The sequence below is a fragment of the Cylas formicarius genome, unplaced genomic scaffold (genome assembly GCF_029955315.1).
Source record: "Cylas formicarius isolate icCylForm1 unplaced genomic scaffold, icCylForm1.1 PGA_scaffold_7__23_contigs__length_41026272, whole genome shotgun sequence".
NCBI classification, from domain to species: Eukaryota; Metazoa; Arthropoda; class Insecta; order Coleoptera; family Brentidae; genus Cylas; species Cylas formicarius.
Window position 1 is genome coordinate 12,886,261 of NW_026844352.1, and position 22,728 is coordinate 12,908,988.

Below are 22,728 nucleotides of genomic sequence, written 5' to 3' on the forward strand. Positions count from 1 at the left end.
CTGATCAGCTGATACGTGTTGTGATATTCTGACAGTTGTTGGCAAAATATTTCTCCAGTTTTTATTACATAGTGCGATTGAAAATATTTTTTAAAAGAATTTTTAAGCTTTATGTAATTCTTCATTAATCAACATTCAAATTGAATGTACTTCTTTGAGTTTTAAATAGGGAAGAAGTCGAAAGGAATGACACAGGTTTACGTAGCCCCAGCTTTATTGTTCTGAAATGACGCAGTTGCAAATTTGAGAGGATTGTTTGAATTGTCAGCCAAAGTAAGTGATAAAACTCCTAATTATTTTTTTACTGTTCGAAATTAGCTTTTTTGCACGTCTAGTTATGAGATGTCCTTGAAATTCAAAGTTGCCCATCATCTTTGTTTTGTTTCCACACCCTCTTTGTTTTTGCTATGTTGGTTTTTTCATTTTTTTTAAGATGTGTGGTTTCTTTTTGTAGTTTTTGCGTGGTTCGATCAAGCAGGTTTTTAACTCTTGAAAAATATTTATTTGTGCATACTTTATCTACAGTAATAGTGTACGCACTTTGTCAAAGAAATAAAAGGTAATAATTCTTGTTTAACAGAAATTTTGGGTCCTACATGAATAAAAACGGTAAAAGCTCCGGAAAATAAATTTCACAGAAAACACGTTTTATTTTGGGTGTAATTGGAAAACGATTTTTCGTAGTTCGATGTGATCTCCGAATATATATTTTTTAATTATGAATAAAAAATACAATAATAATTTTTTAGATGCTACCGACGTCCTCTTAATTTAATTTAATTTTTCTTGAAGAAGTAAAAACAATGGAAGAACACATCATATTAAAAGTAAAATTAGCAGCACCTAAAAAATCTCAAAGAAAATTTTAATGCGTATCTATTTTGAAAAAAATTAAATTGATTTGGTTACAAACATTTTAACACCATTAGATAGAGTTGGAAAACACGTTTTTATAATGTGCAATTTATTTTTAATTTTGTTATTAATTAATTCTATGTACATTTTTTAAATAAAACTTCAAATATCTCCAAAAAAAGGTATGGATCGGAACCTTGTATATGAAAAATTAATTGGCAACTTCAGATATAAGCGGAAGTTCCACACTTTCTGAAATCTAAACAACTTTTGTCTAGAGTTCAGCCGTTAAATTTAAAAAATGATGCTTTTTAATCTCGGCGGTAAGAGATTTTGTAAAATGGCAGGATTCATAGGACAAGGTTATAGGACAGCTCGTGTGATATATTTTCAGATACCACTTATCACAGCTCAAAACTTTCTTAATATTTTGGGTGCATGCTTGGATGCATAGCTGGATAGATATCTTTTTGATTAAGATTAAGAAATTAAGCATTTTAAATATTCTAAAACTAACAAAAACTATTTTCGGACGTTTTTTTTCCAAAAGAGTAAGCAATTTATATAAACTATTTATTTATTTTTTGCTACTCAGATTCAGATTTTTGGGCTGTAGTGGTGTAAATAAATAGCAGGTGTTTGGTTTTATATGTGCTGATAACACAGACACTTTTGCAAGCTATCTACGCATGCAGGAGTGGTATCAAACCTCGCTTTCAACCAATATGACCTTGTAGTGCAATATGGTTCGCTGACAGATTTTCAGTTTGAAATGACTCGCGCAGGCGCACATTGAATATCCAACCTGGAAATGATTTAATATTGGTTATTGCTATATTCAAATTTAGTAGTTATCTTGATCACTTGATCGATGCTTATAGGTTGTAAAATACAATATCATTTAGTTATATTTAATCATTGACAATCATTTAAAATCTTGGTAAAAATGATGTAAAAACTGGGAAGGTGGAAATTTGCTAATTAATCCGTTTATTTTCAGCTTAGATTAAAATGTCTGCAGAATCACCAAATCACCCTACTGGAATCGATAAAAATAGACACAATGTAGTTCTACCTCAGCCTGTTACGGACCCAACTATACTCGATAGCGTTGCTGGATTTATCAATGAAGTGGTACCAAATACAGCTAGCGACACTTTCGATATAAAGGACCAAATTCAGTGGGCTCACTTTGAAAACTTAGATTGGGATGAATCATCATTTCTGCCAAGCTACAGCAACGATGTGGATGTCCCCGCGTCTGCTTTAGTTCTAGTTCTTGGTTATACTACAGGAGTACAGGTTAGATATTGAGGAACATTTTTTATGGGTCCCTTAAAGCTCTCGACAGGCGGTATTGGGCACAAATTTTTTTAACTGCCATCATAATAATAAAGAAAAACAACTTTTATCAAAATGCAATATTTTTTTGGAAAAATAAAATAAACATTTCTCACATATTCAACTCACAGGGTTTCTAGGCAGAAAAAAAATCATATAAAGTAATTCTTTTTCTCTTATCTTATCGCCTTTTCGTGTGACAGAGAACGCAATATTTTCTTGCAACCTTTTACTATCAAAATTGAAATATTTTAACTATTTCAGGTTTACTCAAAATCTGTATCTTACTTATGTTGATGTATATAGCCACACAACTGCTATTATCATTATTATTATTAGAAATCAGAACAGAACAATTTTTTCATGATAAATGCTTATTCTTATCCAGTGTTCCACGTTGCTACAGTTAGATTAAACTTAGTTTTTGACAACTGATGATAAATAGTCCGCCACGCAAAGCAATAACCAACAAACTTATAACGTATATTTTTAAAAAATGTTTACAGTTTTATGTATATGTAGCTTTCTGGTTAGAATGGGTACCAGATATTTCTTACATAATTGAATTTAGGTAAACAAAAGTTGAGGCAACTAAAGTCTATTTGAGAAAGGTGTAGAGTAATAAAACCCCACTAGAAATGCAAAGGGCCTACAGAGTGACCCAATAAATATTTAACCCACTTTCATTGTTTAGCATTGATTTAATTGCAAAATCTCCATCGTCATCAATTTCATTTACTTTTGTATAATAGATATACTCATTTTAGGCGGTTTTCGAGAAATTAATTATTTTCCCCATTTTTTTTTTCAAAATATGGCGGCAATTAAATTATTACAGCCACATTTGAATTCGTAGAGAGCTAAAATTTAAGTTATACTTTACGGAAGTCTCATGCAATAGTTTTATTTTGACAAGTAATAGAACATATATTAAGAAGGACAGAAAAACACTGCATTGCACAGTTGAAAGACAAAACAGGCAAAGTTTAAAAGTTTTGCATTACAATGTGATAAACCTAAGTAGCACTACAAAAATTAGTAAGCAAGAATGAAAATCGTCAAATAAAAATAATAACATAGTACCCAACCAAATACCCTGCTGGATTTTGCGTCCTATGAAAAGATGAAGCTCAAAAAGGTTCAATGAAAAATGTATTTCCCATCTTTTTAAATACATTCGTATTTTTTTTCTGTATAAACATGGAGTTGTATTGGTAGTTTTTTTGTGTCTAAATATTTGCCTTAATAATCTAGAAATCGGTGCTAAAATGCAAACTTAATAATCCTGCTGGATGTCGATTAAATTTGCTTTCCAAACTGATAGAACTACCCTATAAGTTCTTTCCTAATTTCAAGCCATTTTTTTTATATTGTTTAAACGTTGTGTTTAAAATTCTTGAATGGAATATATACTATATACTATAATATACGTAGGTGTGGGCGGTTCTTGCGAATGGGGAAGCGACCGAAATTTTTTCTTGGCGCCACGGTTCCGTAAAAGTTTTGAGGATACTCCCGGCGCCGTACGTCATTGGTAATTCGAACAGGGACCTTTTCGAGTCCAAGAGACCTCTGATAGCGTTGTGCGACATCGCAATACACGGATCGCCTGCGTGTTCGTTGAGTTTTTATTCTCTAAAAACTGGTGAACAGGTAACGTGTTTAGTTTCATCTTTATTGTTGTATCCATTATTCCGTAACTTGTGCCAAAGGTGAAGCAAATAAAGTTCAAATCTATGATATCGGATGTGGTGGCGAATAGAAGGTCGGTGATTACCACGTTCATGGAAAAAATTGCAATTTTCGACGCATTTACCCTCGAGGACAAATTATCGGTGACCACTTGTTATCTGAGTCCGGGTATACAGCCTAACCCCATTGCTCTTGGGCCAAGATGGCTCGCATTTGCGGAGAAGAAACTGATCCCATCTAGAAGAAGTAGCGGCGGGAACGAGGGCGAGGGTGTTCAGGTAAATCTCGTAATCTTTTATCCTGTCTGTTACGATGTGCGTTTCATTATTAGAGTTATACCGCTACTGTTCTGCACGCTGCCAAGTCTCTGGGTAGAGGATTGAGAGAGCTAGGAGAGACTGTTGCATCCAGCTTTACGGGAAACCAGAACTTTAAACCTGGCACATCACCAAACAGTCCACAAGCGGGCGGTCACTCCGATGTATCCCAAAAGGGAATCGTCACCGTGTTGGACATTGAGGTAATTTACTGCTCTTTAAAATGATCGTTTGTTATTTTTGTTAGTGTGTGTCAGTCTAACTACAAACATTTTTTTAAAAATATTGTTTATATATTTTGTGTATTTTTTAAATAGACTATTGAAATATATGTCATAACGGAAATAGTACTGACATTAATTAACACAATTAAACCGCGGGTTAAACTTTGATTTGGGGTAGTCTTAATTTTCTTTTGTACCGAAATCCAGTTGTAAAATTGCAACGCGAAATATCGTGTTCCATTTTTGGATCTCCCAAGCTGATTGAAGTTTGGCTCAAGGTTATTATTATTCCTTGTCCAAGCCCAGAAATAATAGCAACACATTTTCTTTGCAACCAAATGCCTTATCAATATGAAAGGGATGACCGCGTTTAAGTTAAGTGGTATGGTAAGCTGTTAGAAGGGTTTTATTAGATGAAATTGTTTTTTGGGAGGTTGACAATGTGATTTTCTCAGGTTGACCCTGCATCCAAATAAACTCCACAACATTTAACCTCTCTTGCAGAATATTGGTATTTTTCAATCTAAAGCTGATCATCTGCCATTTTGAATCATTCATTGACAGTTGGTTAGCCAAGAATTGCGGGAGATTGGTTTTTGTCTTTTAGTAGGACTAAAGTGGGCCCAATACTGAACCTGGGGATACATCATACTTGAGCTGTTGCTTTTCTGCATACTGATTGCACTGAATGACTGGTGACTGAATACGTCTAAATTTTATAGATTGAGAGTCATTTTTAAAAGAATGTCATGCTCCACACAATCATGGATTACTAAGGGTTGTTTATAAACTACTTTGTGCAGCTTTACTTGGTTCTGTGATAAAGTAAGTGAAGTTTGATTAATTTTCAGTATTTAGTGGGTTTCAGACATTTAAACTCTTAAAATAAAAAATTACCCATGCAGTTTTATCATTGCAACCATTATTTCTACTGAGGTATTAATGAAACAATATTCTACTTAGCTACAACTTGGCCATCGTTTGCCGTATTTATTTACTCCAATAACCAAAACAATCGAATTTTATGAAAACCATTGTAGTTCATAAATAATATAATTCTTTAATTGTTAATTACCATTAAATTTCCATCTTCGTTTGGAAGAAAAGCATCCACAAATCATATTTTTATTAGAGAGTTGTGCAAACAATGATAAAGCAGTCAGTGCAAAATAGACGTGTTGGAACAACTGGAATTTGAATAATTTGAATTTTAAAAATAGGCGCGCCAATCTACTTAGATTCATTTTTGTGTACTTAGATAAAATACTTGAGGCTGGTTAGGGTACATGAAAAATTATTGTTTTCAGAACCCGTCAATACAAAATGGAGACAGTTCGACGCAAATGCAAGCCACCATCGCTCATTTCGTGGCGCATACGGAAGCGATCGTGCGGCTCCAGTTTGACCCCTCTGGTCTATTGCTATTAACTGCCGATAAACGGGGACACGACTTTCATTTGTTTCGCCTTAACCCTCACGGGATGGGATCGACGTTGGCAGCCGTGCATCACTTGTATACCTTGCACAGAGGTGACACTTCGGCGGGCGTGCAAGATATGAGCTTCTCATTCGACTCGCGCTGGGTAACAGTGTCGACTCTTCGCGGAACCACACACGTGTTTCCAATAACGCCGTACGGCGGTAATATCGGTGTCAGAACACACACCACACCTCACGTGGTCAATAAAATGTCAAGGTTTCATAGATCGGCGGGACTAACGGCGGAAGGAAGATCAAATAGTCCCGTTTCAATATTCGAAAGCCCGATTAGTACAAATTTTCCATATCACAATCCCAGGTATCCGCCGTTTCCACACCCAACGGTCGTGCATCCTCTTGCTCAAATCAGGCAACCCGTATTTACTCAAAATGTGGGCAGTACGGTACCCCGTCAAGGTGGGAACTGCATCACAGTGGCTCATTTAGCTAATCTACGTGTACAAAAATAAAAGTGACAATATTGTTATTTATTAAAAAATAGATATGAACTTAAAAATAGAGATTTCTCACTTTATCAACAAATTGTTGCCTTCATTTGTCAATTGACAAATTGTTGGCTTGATTTGTCAACTGACATACATTTTTTGTAGTATATTTTCAAATAACATATGAACAAATCAGTGCCAGAACAGTATCTTGGTACTTCCACTTTTGGACAATAAGATATCAGCAAAAGTTTTCTTCAGGTACTACACAAGAAGGCTCAGATAGTTTTGGTTAGTAAAAGTACACCAATTAATTTACTACTTAAAGCAGAAAATGAAAACCTTATTAATTTGCGAGGCTAGTCCAAAAGAAATGAATTGTCTTAAGAATATAGAATCAAAACAAATCAACCCAGAAGCATTGCAGTTTAGACTTTCCCCTGTGCACGCCAAAATTCGTAACTTTCAATGTCTTTTAAAAATACATACTTACGTTGGCTTGGATGAGATATTGTTTAACTATTTTTTTGATTTGCTACAAGCTATTTCAAATCTTGGCACCGGAAACAATTTCTCTTTTAAAAGCTCCACCTGTAACTGTACTTCTGAAGAAAATACTCTGGATAGTGCTGATGAATATTCGAACTAATTCAAATATAAATTTTTACTTAACACCTTTCTTTTAATTTTCCAACTCAGTGCAATTAGTCCAATCAAATTGGACCTTAAAATAGAAGTAAGATTACGAAAATTGGTACGAATGCTCAGAATGAATTGTGAAAAGGCTCCCAATGCTCAATGCCCCTCGGGCAAAAAATTTGATAGATAGTGAAAGTTTGCAAAAATAGGTTTTTCAGCTAAGCGATTAATTTTACAGCAAAAACGGTTCAAACAAAAATTGTAGATCATCCGATTCTTTACAAAAAGTGTCTCTATACTTTTTGTCATAAGTATTCTCCTGGAAAATAATTTTATTGATTATATATTATTATTATATTCACTTAATATGCTTTTATATACATTTTTGTGTAGAAACATTTTTGTAAGGAATCGGATGATTTACAATTTTTGTCTAAACTATTTTTGCTGTAAAACTCACCGTTTTACAGCAAACATTTTTTTACAAACTTTCTCCGTCAATAAAATTTTTTCCACAAGGAATTGATGGGGACTTTTCACAATTCATTTATATTAGTGTTCTGAACATTCATACCAATTTTTAGCTTTATGCTTTCTTTTGTTGCTCAGACGAATATACTTTTAGTCATTTATGTCATTTTTGTTTTTTTTTTCACCTAGATTTGAAAAATGAGTCACCGTGCAGCGGGCGACGTTTCATCAAGCAAAAGTTTTTATTTAATTTTGTTTGTAGGCCGACAGAGGTTATCATCCTCATCCGAGGACAATATAGCTTTAAGGGTGGTAGCTTGTTTTGCCCCCGCTCGAGCTTGGATAGATACCACACCCGTGCCTAGAGAAATTACTCTTTCTAAACAAGTCAAAGCCGTCGAATCCCTATTTATCATGTCGTGTCACGGAAACTTGGTGCAGTATGACTTGGAGCCGCAGCATGTCGCTCACATTCCTAAAGAACGGGTATGCGATGACTCGCCGATCGAACTAATGGTGTCGGCGAAAGCGCAGTGGACCTTGCAGAGACGCACCTTCTCTGTCGACATACCTCTGCCGTTACCGGCTGACAGTTTAAAATACGTCAGTCAGTCAGTGCCGCTAACGAAAACGAAAAAAGCGGAAGGGAACGACGACGACTGGCTGTCTCAAGTAGAGATTTTAACACACGCCGGCCCCCACAGAAGACTATGGATGGGGCCCCAGTTTACGTTTAAAACGTACACGACAACTAACGGGTGAGTAAAATTATAGGCCAGCAATGGCGAACCTTTTTGAGACGTGAGCCAAGTTTTGTTCATATTTTTTAATACTTAGTGCGTAGCTAATGCCCATTTAAATATTTGTCAACTAAACGTCATAAAAATTCAGTTGTCCTGACGCGTACAAGTGGACATGGTACATGGGCACTAAGTGTTTTGATGAACCATTATTAACGAAAATTACATTCAATATATAGTCGGTTGGATTTGCGATGGCATAGTCCGTCATAAAAGCAGGAGAGAAGGTGCCTCAGTATTTTACCGGCTTCCACTCTTATACTATGAATGGCAAAACCTACCTGCCAGTGTTCTACATTTTTCTGTTACGCCCCGATGTCATACACTCTTCAAGAATAGCACCAATTACCGGATAATACACAATACAGTAGTTTTCACTACAAAACGGGGTCGCATTTTTGATAAGCTGTTGCCGAAACTCGAGAGGCCGTCTTTAATTATTATGGATAATGCACGATATCATTTTGGATCTAGTGAAAGTGTAAGAAAATAAATTATCAATTGGCTACGCAGTAAGCAGATTAATTATTCAGAAAATGTCGGTAAAAATTGACAAAAATTACAAAACAAACATGCCGTAATGTACATACGAATTAATTGTTAAAATGGGTCATCAAGTTTTAAGATTGCCTCCTTACCATTGTATATTTAATGCCATAGAATTGGCGTAGGCTCAGTGCAGTAGTGCAGTGTTTTTTAATAAAAATATTGTAATTGTGGCAATGTATGATGATACTGCAGAAGTATCTGTTTGGAAAGCAGCTCTCCAGACAGTTAGCAAAGAAAATTGAAGAAATTGTATAAAACATACGGAAAATATAATAAAGTAATATTAGGAAAAAGAGAATACGCTTGATATAACGGTACCATCATTTGTTATTAATATAGACGAAGAATCATAATGCGATAGTGGCAGTTTCAATTTTGGCCCTGATGATGAAGATGTTTCATCGTAAATACAAACTAAATATGGTTTAGTCGTATATTTAGTCTTATATTTTATGCGGTATGATATTTTTTTTTTTATTATGACGTGGTGCTTGAGAGGGCCCTTTGCAAATTAGTTCCACCACAGAGCTATCATCCTGCTTTTTCTCAAGATTAATAATTGTTGTAACCATGCCTCAGGCCTGACTCCCGAATCATACTTTCACGATTTTAGGAATGCAGATTACTTTCTAATAAATGATGCTCTGGGTTCCACTGATTGGGAGGGGCTACTGTGGGGTCGATCTCTTAACGATATGCTTACGTTATTTTATAAGATTTGTGCCTTTCAAAAAACTAGCCCCAAGCAAGTTTCCTAAGTGGTTTACACGAGACTTAAAAACCAAAATTTTCTTGAAAAAAATTTAAGCAATTTAAGCATTCTAATTCTATTGATGATTATCGTGAATACTGTAGACTCAGAAAGTCTTGCAAAGATCTATCTATCTGTGCGTTCGTCTTGGTGAGACCTCTATATCTCATTTTTATTGAATCACTGCATTTCCAGCGCAGTTTTACGTAAAATGCTATCAAGGCTTACAACAAACTCCCTGTCCAACTGAGATCAATCACCTCACTAACTTCGTTCAAACAAAAACTTAAACGATACATTGATCTTAATAGAAACCGATCATAAAACTAGTAACTATCAAATTGTATATATGTATTTCTTTTTGAATTCACTCTAGCAGTGTTAAAATTATTGACAATGTTTTTTTCACAATTTAACTCTACCATTTGGAATAAATGTGTAAGTAATTTATATGCTATATTTTATTTTATAAATAGTGTCATATGATCGTTTTAGTGGGTTGCATGAGAGCAACTATGTTGGATGCCGCCCCCACAGTTATGTATTTTGTAAGATATCTCCTTCGAAACTGAATAACGGCCCTTTATTAATATTATTATTAGATTTTCAAAATGTATATTCCATAAATCTCCTATATTGTGCTCTGATTGACCCCGCTTGGCATATGCTTCACCTCTATGGAATCCGGATTATCACTGTCATATTCGCCGAATTGAACAAGTTCAGCACCGTTTCCTTCGCTATAAGTCGGGTGGCGACTTGGCTGACATCGATTATATGGCCCTTGAAAGCTCATTATGTTTGAAAACGCTTTAGGCTCGTCGTGACGAAGCCGACCTGATTTTGCTGTTCAAACTTATTAACTCCAGTTGTTTTTGCCCCTCCATTCTGTCAAAAATTGGATTTTTAGCATCAATTTCTCACCAATAACTCGCCTAAATAGTACATTTTTTGTACCGTACCACAGGACCAATTATGGACGTAATACATTCATCGCAAGGGCGGCCCGGCCCGGCTGCCCAATGAGAACGAGCATTTGGATTTTTTCACTACTGAGGGTAGGTTTAGAAATCAGACTCAAGCAAGCATAACATAACTTACATTAGTTATTTATTTTGCTCTCCTCAGCTTTAGAGATTGTAGCCTAGGCTTTTACTTTTAGTTTTCACTTTTGAATCAACCGGTCATTTAACTATCCATTTTTCCTAAGTTTCATGTAGAAATGGACTCGGTCCGTAAAATTAATAATAAATACATTTTCAGATTGTTTTGGTATTGTTTTAATTTTTGTTGCATGCGCAGAGGTTTCGGACAATAGTTTATTTAATAAATTGGCATAATTTTTTCATATAGATTGAACTACTCATCTTTAAGTATGGGCGTACTAGTAAAATTAATAAATGCCAATAGAACTGATTCTGTCTTTTTTACTCCCAAGTAATATAATCGTGATCGTTAGTGACGACTGTCTTGCATTGATCAAATATACACTTAGGGCGGAACAACATCTGTTGACGTATAAGTGGAAGCAAGGTGAACAATCTAATTTATTCAGTCGGGTATTTTATTGCCGACTATCCCATCCAAAATCGTATCGACTTTATATTGTGAAATATTGTGAAAATTATGTAGTCCAATGACACCCCAAATAGCATTCGAATAAACCACCTAATGTAAAACTTTTTTGGCTCTTGAGTTGTTTTCGTATGTTACCTTGTTTTCTAGCGAAAAAAATGAAAATCATGAAAATTGCCAAAACATTCCTTCTACTTCAGAAATTCAGTCTTCAAATTTTGTGTTCCCCATTATGCTGCTTTAAAATTTAACTAATGTCGATTCAAAATTATAGACACCCAGCCATACAAATTGATTGAGTCTCTATTCAAAAGATTGTGTTATTTCCTCCATATATCATTATATACTTTTAATGTGATTTCAAAAAATGTCAACGGAGTTTGCTAAAATTGTTGTGTTTTCAAAATGTTCTTGTAACCGAAACCAAAATATTTCATGATTTTCATTTTCAAAATCTTAGTAAATATGTCATCATAACAAAGTTACAGTAGACTACTTTTTGCACTAATAATTTATATAAGGTCTCTGTTTATATCCGTGGTTTATTTAAGTTTGGCGCGTTCCGGCTTCTCTTTTCAACTGGTCGACTAGCGAACGCGGTGCTCCGGTTTTTAAAACGCAGCGCCTACAAAAATTCGACCTGTCTTTCCGACCACCTTTCCGGCCAGTTCGTCACAAAATTATAATATACGTATAAGTTTTTAGTTTAGTTAATTTAAAGGAAATATTATATTAATTATCCACACAAATTAGAAAATCTTAATACATCCGCATAAACAAACAAATTGTTGTTCAATAGCAATCGTGGGTCAGTTAAAAGGATCCTGTGGGTCAGTCTCTGACCCAGGGGTCGTAGGCCCGCCATCACTCTTATAGGCTATTCCTTCAGTATTTTAAGATTTTTTTTATTTAGTACCGCCATGTCATTGACTGATGCTCAACCGGTGGATTTAAGTCGCTCCAAACCAGTAAACATGCCCATAACAAAGGCAAACGCGGTACTAATAGAGTCGGGTTCGGCCAGCAGTAGCGAACAGTCACTGTTGGATGTTTATCGGAAAAGTTGCGAAGAAATGGGCGCAGGCGGTGAGCACCAAATCAGAGAAGACCTCGCGGATGCGATGATCGAATCTCCTGGAATTAAAGAAAGTGGTAAGTGCTTTTTTGTCATATTTGTTTTTTTATTCAGCCGTTTTGCTTGGACTATTTACTAAACCCATTCTTTTTATAAAATTTTGTTTGGTTTTTATTTATTTTGTTTCGTTACGCGCCCCTGATAATTATGTCGAAATTTGGTGCAAAGAAGATGAGTACCTATAAACACCACACATGTTAAAGCTCAGATTATGGCGCTTGAAGTCTTTCTAAATAGCAACTTTTCTAAAATACTAGAATGATTATAAACTGTTCAATTCTTGGAATGTATGGGTACATTTTCTAGAACGACTTTTCCCCCCTCCACACTGTAAAATATTTTATTGCCAACAGAGTGGGGAGTAGTTTTCACGTATATGGACTGTAGTATACTTGATCTATAGTATAATCGTCTCAAGGAAATCGCTGCTGACACGAGATTTAGATAAATAAAGACAAATTATAATATCACTTAAGTTTCTTTTGGTTAGTTTGCAATGAAAAATTGATCGGCAAAGTAAGATAATTTTAGATGAAGCACTAATTCTTACTGATGATGATTTCAGCTGCAATAGTGGATATAAATTCTGTATTCACTGTGTGATGTAATGCACTTTTTTATTTGTACTGCAGAAATGTAAGAAACTAACTTCGATGTCAAATAATAATGTAAAATAAGTATTTATGTGGCGATCCATATTCTGAAATAAACAGTTTTTATTTTTATTTATGATTTTTATAGTGCCATGCGAATATAATTAGGAAAAATATTTTTTTGTAATAATTTAAACAAAACAAAATCTTATTTACTACCTTTTATTCATAAGCAGCTTCAAAGAAATTAAAAACTTTTCTGCCACATTCAGCAAATATTCAAAAGAGTTTTAAGACAAATCAACTAAACTGTGTGCGCTTAACTACCAATTATCTGCCTTCATTTTTTTTTTATTTCTATTGTTTATATTTGCTATTATTTAAAGGAATTCCGGCCTCTTGTTTAGCCTTTTATTATGTTGGAAATGTAATTGTATATATAAAATACTAATACACTAATGATCCCTTTAACTAATTGAAATGAAGAGAAAAGGATTATACAGATAAAATTATTGTGAACCAGCGGGCTTTGTGTAAACAGTTTTACAAGTATTTCCTAAAGTAAGGTGGGATGATGGAAAGAAGTTTTTCTTAATACTTGGATAATCATAAGGTATAAGGGGTATACACAAAAAATTTTTCTGCCACAATTTTTAAAAGAACTGAAAAATTAACTGCAATGAGATCGTGGTTTTACAATAAACGGCTAAGTAGGTAGGTAATCCAGTGCCAACCATACCACAGTAAATGTAACATTTTGGATTAAGGAACAAAGTTTTACCTTATGCAAAGATTTAATTTCCAAAACTTTCGCGGTAAGTACGTTAAGTTAAGCCGAATATGGTTATTCTATTCAAGATATTGCATGAAACATATCGGCGTACTTTTTTTTGTCTTAAATACATTCCTCAAACAAATGAGGAGCAATCAAATAGTGTTATATACCTAGTGTTGGATTTTTTAAATTTAAAATGTCTTAACTGCCGTTTTCAGTTGAGCATATTACAAGGCAAAAACAAAATTCACACCCTAGCTATGAAAAGTAACACCTCTCACCCGCAATCCAATCTCTATAAAACCTCTCTCCCCCATCTCCCTAATTTTGAGTTTTTTTTTATTGAGTAGTTTAATGATTCATTTATATTTCCATACAAATTTGTAACTATTTATGTTTATACTGAAAGCGGTAGTTTTTTTGTTTTTTTTTATAGCTCTACTGGTTGACATTGCGTTCCTGGGAAATAGAGTGAAGATTTGGGAATCACAGAGGCCCTGTACGATTTAGTGGATTTAAACTTTTGCCTTGATTCTACGATGTTCAATATGAACAGACAACCTAGGCAGCTAACACATGATATGTTGATATTGCAAGATCAATTACTAGTACACAAAAATATAAAAGTTTGCAGAATATATTCTTTCTTTCAAATTTGAGGATATAATATGACTAAACATAAGTGCCGTCAAGTCTCTTTCGCGCTTCTACAGAGTTGAATGTGGAACGCGAAAAAACCTAGACGCATTTTAATAGGTACAAGCTCCAAAATACAATACAAAAAGGTATTTATCATGAAAAAATATATGTATTGGTTATTAGGTTCTTTGTTCCGAACATTATTGTTTTCATATAAACAAATTCTTGATCTTTTCAAACAGGAAAGCTGTTACTTTCATTTTGCGTTTGAGCGAACGCGATCTCCAAGAAGTAAATTGTTGATCCCATGTGAGTTTCTGTAATGAAAACTTTGCTAACTCAAAATGGACAGGGAGGTACGTATAGACAAGAATAATGCAAAAGATAGTAAACAAAGTATTCAAAATAAAGAATGGAACTGTAACATAGGATGAGCCCAAGAACTTACTTTAGGAAATAAATAACTAATATCACAAGCCTCTATTTTTGTTGGGGATGATAATACCCTTATCGAAAATCGACAATGTTATGTTTATTTGATTTATCGTATGTGCTCTCCTTACCTGTAATGTATTTTTTTTTCTAACATTAACGACTGGTTATGGCATTTGATTTGGGGAATCAGCCAAAGGCAGGCGCAACTGATTACTTACTTCTAGCCTGTTTATTAATAGCTTTGAAACGATCCACTTATTTGCAAAAACTTATGTGCTTTGCTTTAGCCATTTTCTATGTATAGTCGGTATAATTTTTTTCACATTTTGCATAATTTTTAACTTGATTTCTCCTAGATTCAGAAAGAAAAGTTTGTTTTTGATGTGAGACCTTGTATGATCATTTTAATTGCGCGAGTGGTAACACGTTTGCTTAACTCGCTTACTACTAATAAGTACCTAGGTGCCCACTACAGACTACAGACAAACTTCAAAGCTTAAAGCGCCACTGCATCGTTAATTTAATTTGGATAATATAACGACATGCTATGTTTAACAAATTAATAATAATTTCTCTAGCGAAAGATTCTTAGATTGAAGAGCATAACAGATTTTACCAAGATACTAGTTTCGGAATTTCCCCTAATAAATCGGATTGGTACCATTAAAATAAACCCTCTGCCTTCTGGACTAAAGGTAATATTTAAAGGTATTTAAGCTATAAATTCAAATTGATTGACCTATAGTATTGTACTCGAGGATTATAATAAGAATAATACCGTGTATTTTCGAAAAATAAATACTACAATAGTACAATATACTACACCGGCAACGAAAGATAAACTTTAGGATATCCACGGAAGCATTTAAGAAAGCTTGTGAGTAGAATCATTAGGTATCAAAAAAATGTACCTAACAGATCTATGATATAGATATAAATTTGAACTTATTATATTTACTTCAAGTGAATAAAATCAGTTAAAAGCTGTCGATCATTCGCAATTATCCATTGTATTATTTTGTAATTAAATTGTTGTGGGTTTTTTGTCTACATGTTGGTAGCATAGGTTAGCATCATATTTAGTTTATAGGCGGAAAATCAGGGAATGACCGAAGAGTTTTGCCAGGAGTTTCAAAAAACGCCAGTGTTAATAAGAAAAGTAATGTGAGGCTAAGGAGAAATAGTAACATTCTTAAATATTGTCCTCACCTATGACAAAAGATTAATACTGTTGACAATTTTCTCTACTGTTAAATGCCAACTTTCCTACAACAATAAAGCAAGGTCGACCCTACAAGTATCATTTCTGTACAGGGAGCAGCAAATGATCTATTGAACTTAGTATTGATGTGTAAATATCTATTAAAAGATTTCATTAATTGCTCAGATAAATATTACTACTGGTGGACTACGGGTAGTGGTCTGTGGTTCTTACCTATATAATAAAATACCCCATTCCAAATCTGTGTCTGTCACTAATCACAATTTGTTTTCGTGTTCGGAAAGATCCACACCAAAAACTCCCACGATGAAGTAACGCCATTAGAAAGTTTTTGCAAAGAAGTGTGTCGTTTCCGCGTTTTGCACTTTTAAATAACCGCACCGCGTTTAACTCGCGTATTCGCGCGTAGCATGCGAACCGTCACGAATTTTGCCACAACAGGAACAGTATAACCTGCCATTGGCTTTTTCTGTTCAGGTGGGAGGTGCGTTATCGTGTCGATGAAACCCAGGTCGACTTCGGTGGCGAAAGTCGTCAATCCCCTCGGGACTGTGGTGACCGTGCAGTCGGACAGCGACAACGAGGCTATAGTCACGGAGGACGGCGTGATCTACGAGAATTGCGACGAGGCCTTGTTCAGGCCGATGGTGACGCCGCGAACGCTAGCCGTACAAAAGCCCGCCCGGCCTTACAACAGTAACATCATTACGAAAAGTTTAAAGTCGGATACGGAAGTTACGGTTCAGATACTTAATAGGAATAAAACCGAAAAAAAACAGGAGTCGGCGACCGTCTTCGACGTCAAACCTTCTGCGACAGAGGATGCGACATCTGACGGGAAAAGCCTTCCCAAAATTAAACCGCCGAAAACCAAAGAGGACTCGACTAAAAAGTTTGAAAAACTCGAAGTCATATCGTTTTCTGATACGATTAATCTGGACTTTCCGCCTCTGGAAGAGAATTTCTTTTCGTTGGAGACGAAGTGCGACAAGTTCGAGGACGCCGAAGACTGCGGTTTGGAACTTTTGGACCCGGTCGATTCTTTCTGTAAAGAGAATCCGGAAAAACAAGACGACACACTAGCCACGTCTGAAGAAAAGGAAACGGAAAATGGTAAAAAGAAATCGCTTCCGAAGAAGCCTAGAAAACCAAAACACAAACTCGGCGTTAAAATCAACCTGAATAAAGAGAAGGAAAACACCCCTGAACGATACTTGAACGAGGTTAGGGCGGAAATTGTAGTTACTCCACCAAAGCGAACGTGGGCCCGCATAGCTTCCTCGTCCAAAGAAACCGATCAGTCTCTGACGGATACGTGCGATAAGAACGTCGAGGCAAGCTTGGACGAAGTGGTCGAGCATTTTACTATTCAGTTACCCGCAAAGTCCTACGGGAGCGTGACGAATAAACTGATCGATTTGGATACGCCCGTCGAAGACGAAAAAAAGAACATCGTCTCGGAGGAGTTGATAAAAATTGATAAGTCGTCGGACGACGAGAAACCGGAGTCGGGAAGTTCTCCCGTCGACTCCACCGAAAGCGACGATTCGGGTAAAGTTAAGGGGGAAGTGGAAGACGCGGACGTGTCATGCGACGTTAAATTTATCAGCGTGCAAAACGCGCGGGCGGCGAAGAAAAGGGTCAAGAAAAAAAAGAAATAAGAGCATGGCTAATTATTACCCCATTAAAAAATAAATTTGAATTATTTTTACATTATGTTGCGTTCTATAGTCGAGACCAAGTAACTTTTAATCGTCGGCTTAGTTGCATAACGTCATCAAGTACTCGCTTCACTAAACTTGGTACCGTTCTTGCAAAAATATATTTAATAATTAATATTAAAGCCACATCAGGCGACTATGGAATTTTCTTAGAGAAAGGAATGATATTCTATGATAAGGCTAAATTTTACACACAATCTCATATAATTACTACTAGAAGGCTGCTAGAGAAACCGCTCATGAGGAAAGAGAAAGGAGGGAGTTGGGATGTTACACTTCTGCGGGGAACTGTAATAGGTCTCTAATGACATTGTTACGAGGGTGGAGTGAAAAGTCTCCGGCCTGACCAAGAAAAACGATGTTTTAATTTTTTTTTGCTTTATGATCTCCATCAACACACAAATGTGTTCTAATTTGGTTATACCAGTTTTAAACGTAGATTCGAAAATCGGTGAAAACGGCGCAAAGTGCAGGTTAGGGGGTGAAATGTATAGACATGCGAGGAAAAACATTCCCTTCTCTACGAAAATACCAATAGCGCCTGTGGCGCATCGATTTTTACCGACAAGGAAAACGATCTTTTTAAAAAATGTTTTTGGTTTATTTTTCAATATAACTTATACATTTCTCGTAAACGTAGATTGGTCAAGCTCCTCAAAATACTGATTTACAGGTTCGTTAATTTCTTCAAGACATTTTTTGAGGTTAGGAAGCAGGTAAGTCTGGAGAGTAGCGACGTTGCAGCATGAATTCAAACTTCAATTCGTGGATTTCGGACATGGCAACAATCGAAGAATGCTGATGCATTATCGCAAATTTTGTTCTTCTCCAAATGAGGCCGTTTAATTTGCACTGCGTGCTTCAAACATTGCAATAACTCTGCGTAGGATTGCCCAAGGATAGTCTTACCCTTTTCAAGGTAATCAATGTATATAGTTCCTCTTGCATCCGAAAAAAGAATAGCCACAACCTTGTTTGCCGATAAAAAACCCTTCTTTTGAATTGGTTCCCCTTTTGAGTGTATTGATGGGCCCAAGTCATATCAACAGTTATGAATCGACGCAAAAATTTGTTTGGATTGTGCCTATAAAGCGGCAAATTGTCGATAGAAATGTTTTTTGGAATCAGTTTTTGGTCGAGCGTTAGCAACCCTGGCACCCACCTTGGACACAGCTGCAAAATATTTCGCACACGTTCAGCTGACATCCTACAGGTCTCAGCTATCTCATTAACTTTCAGTCTGCGGTATTCCAACAAACATCAATCATTTTTGAAGTTGTGACTTTAACAGGCCGTCCTAAGGGATCAATTTGAAATAGTTGAATATAGAAGTATTCGATGACAGCACGTTTTCCAATTTTTCCATTTTCACGAAAACAATGGAAGCGTCACGCCACCCTTGTATATACTCGCACTGTTGCCAAATAAAGAAAAAATCTTATTTCATTTAAATTTTAAATACATAATTATTTGAGTAATCGTCTAACATCAGAGGTAATATTTTGATGTATTTTCTCCTTATAATGCTAAAATCTTTTTAGTAACTCGATATTGCCGCGCCGTGGTATTTTAGGTTTTTTGCCTTCTATAGATTTACATCCATGGGTTTCCTTAAACATTTCGAAATTTCAGTAATATTTGTGAAAATGTTTCTTATGTCACTATAAACTTGATCCAAAAAATCCTAATATTAATGCACAGGTAAATTTGTTTCATATGTGCAATAATTTCTTAACACATTTCTAACACACGACTGGCCTATATCTCTTTCTTAAGGAATGAATCGGTCTGTATACTCATATACCAGCCTTCTAGGAGTATTAATTTTATGCTGAAATCTGTCGAGTTGAAGAACTTTCAGCGACCAATTTGGTTGTTATACGTGTCTAGGTCTTATTGGTTTGTTTGACACATATAGCTATTAGATGATATAGTGGCATTACTACGGTAAAAATTGATGCGCCTCAGGTGGCAATGATATTTTCGTAGAGACGAGAATGATCTCTCGCGCATGTCTCTAAATTCAAGAGATTTTCAGAACGGCAGAAGAATTAAATTTTTTGTTGATGCAAAGATGAAGCATAAATAGGTTAGGTTTGAAAAGGGGCGGACTCAGGCGACACTCTTCTTCGTAAACCATGATTCATAGACAAATAATAAAAATAATGATTTCTATTTAGTAAATTTTAGTTTGTATTTTAGCTGCAAAAGCTTGTTAAATTTTATTCAAACGTCAACGTCAAAGGTTTAGTTGGTCTGATGTATTGTATTGTAGTATTTTATTACAGCTTTGTCAATATTGTACAGGGTGTTCCCTAAGTTGAGTTTTCTTATTTGATAGTGTATAGAACTATAGAAACATATAACTTTTCAAATAATGCAGATATTGACCTTAAAATTTCTTCCATTTGCTATGTGTGGGCCAGTAACGTCCAACAAAATGAATTTTATTTTTGCGCCAATATGCTTGTGTCGAACTACATTTTTCACAACTTTTTTCCGTTTGTCGCAACCGATATTAACAACATTAAAATATTCGTCACTGGATTCTACGTAAAAAGTAGTAAAAGTTTTATATTCATAGTTATATAGTTAAATAACAGAGTTGTAAGATATAGAAAAACCGGCCAAGTTTTGAGAACTATCCTGTGTCTCTTAATCCAATAATCTAGTTGACGTCTGAATGCGTCAATAAACATAACACTAAGAAATAGAACGGAACTCATATATATTTTTTTTAATTTCTAAATATGATTTTATCCGAACGTTTGAACAGCTAAGGTTATTTACAATTTCTGAAAAATGATTTACCGAGACCTTTGCAAAAAAATAATAGCTCAACTTAAAAACACTCTGTATATATTTTTAAAATTAAAAAAAAATCTAAGTTTTCAGGTCAATTAATCGCTATATTTGGATTCAAACGCAAGAATTGTCTACTCTCATTTCGCTAAACAGCTCTCAGTTGTACTAATAATAATATAGAGCTGTTCGATATTTTGCGCTAGATATTTGAGGTATACCAAAAGCTGTACAGTAATTCTTTTATGATTACAAACACTCGGAGATGCAGGAGGTATTGTGGGGTAGAACCATATAGATATTAGATAATGTAGCAGTCTGACTGTAAAAATTGATATACAAAGATATTTCCCTAGAGATACACTATACTTTGCACCATTTTCTTTCCAAACAACGTTTTCCCACACACTTCACTCGGTTTTCCAACAACAAACGATATTTCAGATGACCGCGCTTGCGGCGTATAGGCTTGCCCTTCTCATTTTTATCGTCGCTGTAGGTCTAGTTGCTATATGGTTGTCCCCAAAATACTTGTCTGTCGTAGAAAATGTTGATAAACTTCTTCAATCCCGAGTTTATTAAGCATTCGCTACGCTCGTGACTAAAATTGTGTTTAACTTATTGCATAAGAGACTAGTTTGATACTTGAGATGTAATGTTTGAAATTTGCAAAGAAATACTGCACGCTAAAACGTGAACAACTTAAAAAAGCTTTGCATAAACCCAGCTCTAGCGGATAAAATGCGAACTCATATACCGAAGTCTCTGACCACATATTTCAATAAAATAGCATGTTAAAACAGCGTTTTACTCTAGTATTAATTAAAGAACTGCTTTAATTGAGAAAATTGAGTAAACTTGATGACTTTTTATTTATTTATGCATAATAATTTTCAGGTGGTTTTTAAGTAGGTACTTAAGTATTTATCTAGTTCTAACATGTATAGAGTAGTTTTATTATTATTAATTTATTTATTAATTTAGCTCGGATTTTTATTCGTTTGTATAATGTATTAATTGCATACATTTTTATTTATTGAAAATTTACCTAAAATGTAAGGTGATCATATCGTAGAACTTGAACGTAAATATCACGCATTTATATTTTTGTGCTATTCTTGGAGCTACATTATTAGCAGTGGTATTTCAATTACGCCACATTGTTACCATGCATTGTTCGTGGTAGTTATGTGCCATTGTTAACAAGTCAGCTAAATTGCCAAGCGTCTGTTTCAGAAGATAAATATTACTAATTATTTTTCTGTTTATTGTATATATATTGTTTGTGCGTGGATAAACTAATAAAAATGTACATAAAGATGTATATGTATTTTAGAACAGTAATAATAAATGTTTATTTAAAATATACATATTATATACTTTTTTTTGTTATTACCTACTAGGCTCATAGCAACTCCAAAAATTAGAAATACGATCATTTTTCATTTGTAATTCTATTTTAATTTCAGGAACCGAACATAACTCATCAACCGAATATATTTATAGAGAAATAGAAGACTTAAGTATTGGTAGTAGTTTCAGTTCCGCCAGTAGAGCCTCGCCGACCCCTTCCTATGGAGAAGGACAACCTTTGCATTTCCCAGGTGACTCTAGCGGCTCTATATAAAGTAACTTTTTTTGAACCACTTTTACATTCACATTATGTATGGCAATAGGCATAGACGTTAGCAAGAAATATATGTCCATATTATTCTGCATATTATGTCGGTCGTGGTATTTACAATAAAACCAAAAAATACATAAAGCCAATCATCACCTTCATCAATCAATAAAAACTATAATTCATTCCTGGCAGTGTTGGAGCTAAAAGCAATTTAAGCAATAATATCCAAAAGTTTTGCCAAATATCTACCGAGTTATATGTTTATTTACTTTCATTTTGTGCTTGGCACATCCTTAATGTTTATATTTTTAATATTCCTATTGTTATGCTAATTGTATTATTGTAAAAATAGTTATGTTGCAGTATCTTGGCGGCTTTTTGCTTTTAACTTCTGAATAGTTCTTTTAGATAAAATTTTGTAAACACCCTGTATGCGATAACTTAAAATTCTCGTGTCAAAATAGTAATATGATGCAGTAGCCTATTGGCAAGCAAGAAAAATTAACAAAATAGTAGATGTTTTATGTCAAGTTTCAATTAAAAAAATTAAAATATCTAATGTTTTAAAAATATACACTATTCTCCATAATATACCAAATTATACCTACATGTCTTGCGATAATAACCTTTATGGTAAACTAAT

At 34.7% G+C, this 22,728-nt stretch overlaps 1 protein-coding gene across 2 annotated transcripts; it reads left to right on the forward strand.

Annotated features, from left to right (window-relative positions):
* The first annotated feature begins 134 nt into the window (after positions 1-134).
* On the forward strand, positions 135-21,924 carry LOC132705620 (breast carcinoma-amplified sequence 3 homolog). Of its 2 annotated transcripts, none has more exons than XM_060676317.1 (9): positions 135-273; positions 1,856-2,157; positions 3,631-3,849; positions 3,909-4,166; positions 4,220-4,408; positions 5,737-6,325; positions 7,727-8,222; positions 12,053-12,291; positions 16,416-21,924. In XM_060676317.1, exons 2-9 carry the CDS (start codon positions 1,867-1,869, stop codon positions 17,597-17,599), a joined length of 3,465 nt encoding a protein of 1,154 aa, XP_060532300.1. In that variant the 5' UTR covers positions 135-273; positions 1,856-1,866; the 3' UTR covers positions 17,600-21,924. The 2 variants fall into 2 exon arrangements, with proteins under 2 accessions (XP_060532300.1, XP_060532301.1); XM_060676318.1 differs by lacking the exon at positions 135-273 and adding an exon at positions 459-559.
* Positions 21,925-22,728: the final 804 nt, after the last annotated feature.

Excerpts from the sequence above, each read along its gene's own strand:
- LOC132705620 (XM_060676317.1), top strand. The coding sequence starts at position 1,867 with ATGTCTGCAGAATCACCAAATCACCCTACTGGAATCGATAAAAATAGA. Across the intron at positions 2,158-3,630 it reads GTTATACTACAGGAGTACAG|GTGTGGGCGGTTCTTGCGAA; the intron begins GTTAGATATTGA and ends TAATATACGTAG. Across the intron at positions 4,409-5,736 it reads TCACCGTGTTGGACATTGAG|AACCCGTCAATACAAAATGG; the intron begins GTAATTTACTGC and ends TATTGTTTTCAG.